The sequence below is a fragment of the Nematolebias whitei genome, chromosome 20 (genome assembly GCF_014905685.2).
Source record: "Nematolebias whitei isolate Nwh7 chromosome 20, NemWhi1, whole genome shotgun sequence".
NCBI classification, from domain to species: Eukaryota; Metazoa; Chordata; class Actinopteri; order Cyprinodontiformes; family Rivulidae; genus Nematolebias; species Nematolebias whitei.
The window spans coordinates 29,349,462-29,358,021 of record NC_056517.1 but is presented as its reverse complement, the minus strand read 5'-3'; the positions used below and the strand labels follow the sequence as shown (position 1 = coordinate 29,358,021).

Below are 8,560 nucleotides of genomic sequence, written 5' to 3'. Positions count from 1 at the left end.
AAAAACAAAAACACGTAAAAAAAAAAAAAAAACCCACTTCCGCATTCCGGCCTGAACCATACGCCGGAGAGGAACTCAAATAAAAAGAGAGGCCTTACATAAAAACAATTTTTACAAAGATTAGCGTGTAAAAAGTAAAAGCTACAGACTATAAATAACTTATAAACATAATAATAATTTTTAGTTTTGCTTTTTTTTTCTCCGTTTAGTAGAATTTAAACCCGTCACCCCTTCAAGTGTGAGCTAATGGTACGCTCCGACATCGACATCATGTGATTGCCTGAGTCAATTTAAACGACCCACACGAACCTAAACTCGGTCAGTTTTACACGTATTTGTCTGTTGTTTTTTTCAACATTTAAAACTCGTCATAATGCCGATGTGTGGAGGAACCAGCGAGGTAAAGGATGCCGATAAAGATGTACAGCAGATCTGCGACAAAGTGAGTAAAATCGAGTTCATTACTATAATTTCTCTGGATTGAAACGCATCCTGGTTGACTTCTGTTAACTGCTTTCTTCTCAGGTGAAGAGCCAGGTGGAGCAGAAAGCAGGGAAGACTTATACTGTTTTCACTGCCAAGCAGTACAAAACCCAGGTTGTGTCCGGAACCAACTACTTTGTTAAGGTAATATTACTCTAGTTATAATCAGAGAGTAGCAAAACCACTTAATCCATAAGGTTTTATGATACTATCATAATACAATTAATCAAATATATAGTGCTTTGAGGTTCTACAGTTAGATTTCTTTGTATTCCTCCTTATTCACCACATCCCATTTACCCGGCTCAAAATCTGCACCTAATTTCCAGTTAGGTTGCTCTTCTGGTCCTTGAAGTCATTTTTCATTTGGCTGCTGTAACGATCACTTATCTAAATGTGGGATTATAGCTAAACCCGAGTCTTCGCTTACTTCTCAGGTAGATTTGCGGGTCACATTTTGCAGGGTCACACCCCAACTACAACTGCCATGACGGCAGAAATGAGAATGAACGTTACCACTGTAACTTTTTAAAAGAGGCGTAAAACAAGTGATTATAAAAGCAAAGTTTTAGATTTGTTTTAAGGGGCTGATAAGAGAATATCAGCCTTAGCCAGATTATACAAAACCAACAAAAAAATCTCTAATATTTATTTGATTAGCTGCGTCAGTGAATGCATTCTCACTTGGTTTGTATGTCCTTTCAGGTCCATGTTGGTGGAGATGAACACGTTCATGTCCGTGTTTGGAAAAAACTCCCGTGCCATGGAGATGCGGTTGAGCTGACTTCCGTGCAGCACAACAAGACCCACAATGACCCGATTGAGTACTTCTAAAGGGATCACTATCAAGGATGCTCCAGTGCCTGCCTGCATTCTCACAGTGATCAGTTAGAAACCTGACAAGCAACAACAAAACCGTAAACAGAGATGTATCATGATTGATTATTGGCTAAAGGGAACTGTTTTGTACAAGGTCTGTTATTAAAAGAATTCTGACTAAATGTTTTATTGCTTTTTTTGTTTTTGTTGATCTGTGAAGACGCTTCGGGCAAGAATCTCATAAAACAGAGATTTGTGTTGCACTATATTTGAAAGGAGATGAAAGTAATAAAACATGTTTTAACCCATTTAAAAGGAAGTGGAACACACCCATATGGCTCCAGTCAAAAAGCCGTTTTAAGTTTTTGGAAAGATACAAACTACTACCGGTAGTTTTCTTGAACCTACAATCATGTCGATCAAAACAAAGCGTTCTATTTAAATCAATTTTACATGTTATTTTTTTTAGGTACATTTTTTTGGTCACGGTTCACGATCTTTATTCTGAATTGAAAAATTGAGTGAAACAACCTTTTATTAATAAGTTATTCATGACATAAGCAGCAAAATATTTAGCATAGGGAGCTCAGTCTTGTTTTTGATTTCTAATTACTCTGAGATCACGATCTCCACCGTCTGAACTCATAAGCAGACTTTAATTTTACTTGAGAGCTTCAATAGACTCCGTTTATGTTGCATAGAGGTGAAAATTTAAAAAATGGTTTACACAATTTGAATTGTGCACGTTCAGCAAACTTGCAAGGTTTGCTTGCTCTACCTTTTTTTTGCACAGCATTTTCTACAGCTTATAGAATGAATGAGCATGATTTATTCAGGTATCATTACCTCTTGTCTAAGAGTTTGTTTTGCGTGGTAGCACTGCACCCCACCCTAAATGCATACAAAGAAGGTATGACGGTATAAAAAACATGAAGTAAACGGTAAGCTTTGTGTAAGTGTCACACCCTCTGGCAGAAAAAATAGCTTAAATTTTTTTATGTTGGGATATGGCTTCAGGCACTCTGAAGGGCTAATCACAACCGGCTCATGGGCGTTTTACATTCTTTCTCTCACAAATGGATATCTGTTACGATGTCACTGAGAGAATTCAATTCAGTTTACTGGTATATAGCGTCAAGTCACAACAGAAGCTGTCAGGGCACTGTACAAAAACATATATATATAAATATATATAAAGCAATTGATAAAAGTTCTCTATCTAAGGAAGCCAGCAGATTGTGTTGAATCTTCACTTTATTGCAGTCTCTCATCCTGAGCAAGCACATCGGCAACAGTGGGAAGGAAAAACTCCCTTTTAACAGGAAGAAACCTCCAGTAGAACCAGGCTCAGGACGAGCGGCCATCTGCTTCGACCGGCTGAGGTTTGAGAGGACAGGAAGGAGGAACGGATACACAATGGCAGGTCCAGGTGCGCTTTCTATTGGAAGAAAGACAAAAAACAGATGTTAAGATAGAAATAATTACAAATGCAAACAGGTAGAGGATAAAGAATTTGCATGACGACTTGGTAACTGGTTTACACTGGAGGCCCTTCAAGACGCAACCACAGACAACACGGTGGAGCAGGCTGCCACCTTGTGTACCCGGGGGATCAGATGGGTGCCATTGCCTTGCTCAAGGGCTCATAGTGGGGCAAATGAGTCTGAAGGCATGTGGGTGTTTCACCTTTTCCACCCAAATTTAGTTTTAATGGTCAAGGGAATCAAACTAACAACTTCCCAACCACAGGCTCACCTCCTTTAAACTCTGCACCACCTAACCCACACACACATGGGCTGCATGCCATAGTCATGTTCATTATCACTCATTTGCACTATTTAAAATTAATTTAGATTTAAATACTATTACCATTATGTGCTTTATATTTCTATTTTTATATTTACGGCCATAATGTGTTCACCTCAGTGCACGTTTACAACCTTTTACACTTTACAGATCACAGAATTTACTTAGATAATGATTCATTATCAATTAGCCTCTGATGCATTGTTGTTTATTTCAAATTGACTAGTCGCTGCACGCTATTTTTCAACTGGTCATAAATTTGGTTGGTCCACCAGCAGTAAGTCTCAAATTTATTTCTATAGCATCTTAAAATGACCTTTAGTTACCCCATCCTGACTCATTAAAAAATAGTCAGGAGTTTATGAGTAAGTAATGATTTCAAAATCAAAACTTTCTAAAGCAAATATCAGGAAATGTTTCATTACTTACATTCCTTTAAGCTTTAATGAACATTTCCTTATTAACCGAATGCTGTTAAATAATAATGACCTAATTATTAACTCTTTAACTAAATTGTGATGAAAATTTTATTTGGTGGGCTGAAGTTAAATAATTGCCTTTGGAGAAAATATAAAAAAAGTTGCTCATTAGTTCATTTTATGCCAATATTATAGTAAAAAAAAGGCAATACAGTAATCTCTGCCTTCATATGTTCTTACATAAAATATCATATTGTTTATCTAACATGTTTATTGCCTCACACAATAAAAGATATAGACAATCATGTGATTTTTTTTGTCTGTGTGTTTTCATTACTGTCAGCAAAATATCACATGAACCGCTAGACAGAAATGAGTGAAATATTTAGAAAGTAACAAATGAATGTGCTTCTGCTTAACTTTTAGAGTCAAACCTTTTCAAGCTCATCAGCTTTAGTGAAAACAACTAAACAGCACTGAGTTTCACAGATACTGAGCTAAAGTTTGGTGTGGCAGCTGAGTTTGAGCGCTAACAAATTATCGAATGTATTTGTTGCAAACTTTTGTTTGCAAGGTGAAGAACAGTATTCCTTTAAGGAGTGGTGTTTTCCTTAAATGAAGAATTCTTAAAAATCCCACATCTGCCAGAGTTTTGTAAAAATATGTGGATGTTTTATCTCCGTCGTTGCGCAACACAGTCACATTTGTCGTTTCTTGTGACTGACGTTCCTCCTTGTTCAGCACATTCCTGCATTCCATCCAGACAATCACTAAAATGCCGAGTTTTGTATTTTCAGTTTGTGCAACAGAAAGTAAGATTTTTTTAAATTCAGCTCATAAGTTAAAGGAAAAGTCCTTATTATTAAAAAAAATCAACTTTTTAAATAAAGATTGATTAAAAAATGCAGCAGTTTATCAATGAGGCTTAAGGAAATTTTAATTAATCTTACGCAAAACTTAAAAAAACCCTTTTTAAGTCATTGTGTCAGAACTAGACTGAACTTTAAAGACTTAGAAACACAAATTTATAATTTTGTTTTGCATAGTTCCCCTAGCATGTATAACATGTTAAGCTAACATGTAAGATATTATCACAAGAGCCACTTTACAGAATATCTCTTATAAGACATATTCTGTAAAGTGGCTCTTGTGATAATATATTTCAATAAGAAAAAAGTCTTCTAGATTATCTGTCATAAAGAAAATGTATTTTCCAATTCTCTATGTGGCCCTTTGTAAAAAATAATGTTGCCCACCTCTGACTTAAAGTACGTTGTGTTTGTATATCATGTGTTTTATTGTTCAATGGCAAATCTCAACTCTTTCAATACAAAAGCTATTATAAAAACTGTTTTATAAATTGTGCCTAAACTGAACATTTGTCACGTTACAGAGTTATTATTTGACAACAGATTTGCTCATTTCAAACAGAAATGTGTGGGAAAACTACAGAAGTTAACTTTCACTGCTTCCTCCAGGATTAGGTAAATTGATAGGTGCTGATTATCAAATTATCCTGAGCTCAGATCTTTTATAGTGGAGTTCTGTGGAATGGTTGTGAGAAATTAATATCTTACCTGTTGTAGATAGCTTTTTGATCACCCTCATTTGAAAGAAATTGATTAATTCATTCACATTGGGATGAACTAAAAGCTAGTGTGATTGTGACCAAAGGGGACTGCTGCTGTTTTAAAAATAACTTAGTTATTTAATATTTATCTAAATACTGTAGTTTTTTCTGTGCTGTGAGACCAAATAGTAACAATAGAAAAAGTAACAAACTCTTTGGCATCCCAGCTTTGTTTGTCATGAATTGGAGCCACAAAATTCATGAATGGATGTATATTAATAAAATCAAACATTTTATAGGCAGCGGTGAAAGTGCATTGTAGTAATCTACTACTTTGTCCAAGTATCACCTTTTGGGGTTATATGTATAAGCAAGTTTTTTTATTTTTTTTTTATTAAATTTTAACTTTGTTTCATTAAAGCCCACAGGGAGGACATATTCTTTTGAGGAATTTAGCGATAATCTCCAAAAGTATGAACATTTACCACAACAATGTGAGGGGCTGTGCACATTTCATAATTTACTGGAAACTCCTTCCAGCCTGATTCAGTAAATAAATAAACTCAAATCCAACTGATGTTGAACATTTGAGAAAGATAAAAACACTTTTATAACTTTTTCTGTCAAAAGCCCAAACTCCAGAATGATGAAAATGATGAGAAAACGTATCTGCCACTGAGAAAACTCAGAAGATTTGTGATCAAGTTCAGCGTCACTTTTCAGAACAAACTTTATTCTCAGAACTCAAGTCTCATTTTTTTTCATTCATTAACTTGTGAAGAGTCAAGTGAAAGATAAAAAAAAAAATATGAGGAATTCTAAGCACAGGTTGTGTCAGTAATGAACTACTTAACTAGAGAAATTGCATTTCCAGCGATAATGCAATGTGAAAGCTTATTGCAAAATAACTTGCTGAAAACAGCTGAAATTTGCTGAAATGCAGCTAAAATGGAAGAACAAGCTTAAGTTAGTAGAAGAAAGCAAAAAGAACACGTTTGGTGAATTAGGGTAAAATAAGCAGAAATTAACATAAAAATAAGGACATTTGATTAAAAAAAGCTGAAATTAGCAAAAAGTAGCTGAAAAGGCACAAAGAATCTTCAACTAAAAGAGGGAAGTAAAAATAGCTGAAATGAGCCCAAAAAATTAGAAATTAGCTGAAAAAGAATAAATTAGCATAAAAACAGCTAAATAGTAGCTGAAATAGCATAGCAAGCTGAAAGTATCAGTGAAAAGTTAATTAGGCTGAAAGTAGCAGATAATGACCACAGAAAACTTGAATGTATCTGAAAACAAGCTGAAATTAGTTAAAAACATGCTGATATGTAGCTGGAATGAAAGAACAAGCCCAAGTTAGCAGAATAAAGCAGAAAGAACACGTATTTGTCTAATTAGGCAGAAAGAAGCAGAAATTAGCACAAAACAGTGGAAATTATTTGAAAAGAGCAGAAATGTGGAAAAAAATAAAACAGCTGAAAAGTAGCTTAAAAATCAGAAAGAAGCTTAAATTACCAGAAGTGGAGAGTGCACATTTTTGCTGAATTAGGCTGAAAAAAGTTTAAATGAGTGCAAAAAAATGTGGAATTAGTTGAAAAAGCTCAAATTAGCAATAGTAGGTGAAATAGCAGAAAAGGCTGAAAATTGCATAAATAAGCTGAAAGGAGCATAACAAACTGAAATTAGCAGAAAGAAGTTAGAATAAGCATAAAAATGTTGTAGTTAGCAGTAAGAGTATAAAAGGAGCACATAACAACTGAAAACAGCTGAAATTAACTGGAAAACAAAAGTTTAAATTTGCACAAGGAAGCTGAAAGAAGCTGAACCAGAACAAATTGTTGAAATGAGCAGTAAAAGGTTGTAAACAGATCTAAAGATGTGAAGAATGTTAAACGAGCTCTAATCATTTCCTATGAGGAAAAAAGTGGCAGAAAAGGCTAAATATTTTAAAAAGTTAAAGTTACACGAATAGCAAAAGTCCTAACACCCTTCTCCTGAACGAGCTGAACGTTTTGATACATGATTTGTCGAAATAACACAAAAATTGTGGAATGAGAAAGATGCCATAAAACGTACAGAAGAAAAATGGATCACAGTGAATGCTTCATCAACATTCACACTGTAAAAGGTAAAAACGTTCATATCACCCAGATGTGACTGTGAACTAAATATTGAGAAATATTTTTGATTCCTTGTTAACCTTAAATACACTCTTTTCCCTATAGATTCATCAGGAAAAAAGCTAATACCTCCATCTACAGGCGTATAAAAGCCTTACCAATTGTGTGGAACTGACAGGACTTGAAGAAAACCAGACAAGGGAGGATCCTGTTGACCCCATCAAACCCTTCAACTATTTAACTTCCTGTAGCTTAGCAGCTGCCTCACAACAACAAAAAAAAGAGGGTTGATGATTTCATAGAAAACTTGTGCAACAAATGTGACACATTTTTTTAAGCAGCATCTGCTCATTCATTCCAACTCAGATGGAGACAGTTTAACCAGAACATACTGGTGTTCATGTCAAAAACCAGTTTGGCAAAATATGTGAGGGTGAAAATACCTCCATTACTGATGTGTCAGTACATACTTCTAGAAAACCTAGAGGTAAGAGGTATTGCACAAAATGCAAAGCCAGTGTAAAACAATGAATGTCTGCGACTGAAAATATTATTTTACAAATAGTGCGTTCATGCGTATTGGTAAGTTTATTAACGACTGCATTCCAATAGTTTCCTTTAGTACATACTTGCAATTTCATTTCTTAACAAACAATATATCTGCAATATTGTTGATCGTTACAAGTACATGCTCTATGGGGATTTTCATTTTATCACTCTGTAAGTACACATTACTTTTCATGTTGGTGTTTGTTAAGAGATGAGATAGAACTTTATGGATTCCACAGGAAATTGTTGTGCCAGAGTTTCAACACAAAGGATCATACACAAGATATAAAAAAAATAACAAAGAATCTAAAAATAACAACAATCAAGATCTAAACAGGTCAGGTGCAGACAGAAATATTAGTTTATTGTGATGCAGGATTAATTTTATTGTGCAGAAAAGGGGAAGGAGTTGAACAGTTTGAAGGACTTCCTGTGTTGTTCTGTGGAGCACCTCGGTGGTCTCACTCTGCGACTGAAGGTGCTGCAGTAAGAGTCCGGGGTGTCGTGCAGGGGGTGTGACGTGTTGTTCAGGATCTGGAGCAGTTTCATCATCATCTTCTGCTCAGACACGTCTGTCAGAGACTGCAGGTCCACTCCCAGAACTGAGCCAGCTCTTGATGAGTTTATCGAGTCTGTTGGCATCAGCTTTCTTCACCCTGCTGCTCCAGCACACCACAGCGTAGAAGAAGATGCTGGAGACCACCGAGTGGTAAAACATCTGCAGCATGGTCCTGCAGATGTTAAAGGACCTGAGTCTCCTCAGAAGAAAAAGGCGACTCTGCCCTTTCTTGTAGAGG

The 8,560-nt window shown here is 35.5% G+C and overlaps 1 protein-coding gene across 1 annotated transcript; it reads left to right on the top strand.

Moving 5' to 3' along the window:
- Positions 1 to 276: 276 nt before the first annotated feature.
- LOC119426771 (cystatin-B) lies at positions 277 to 1,484 on the top strand. The gene is made up of 3 exons (XM_037694351.1): positions 277 to 442; positions 526 to 627; positions 1,189 to 1,484. The coding sequence occupies exons 1-3, from the start codon at positions 374 to 376 to the stop codon at positions 1,315 to 1,317; spliced, it is 300 nt and encodes a 99-aa protein (XP_037550279.1). The 5' UTR covers positions 277 to 373; the 3' UTR covers positions 1,318 to 1,484.
- The last annotated feature ends 7,076 nt before the right edge of the window (positions 1,485 to 8,560 follow it).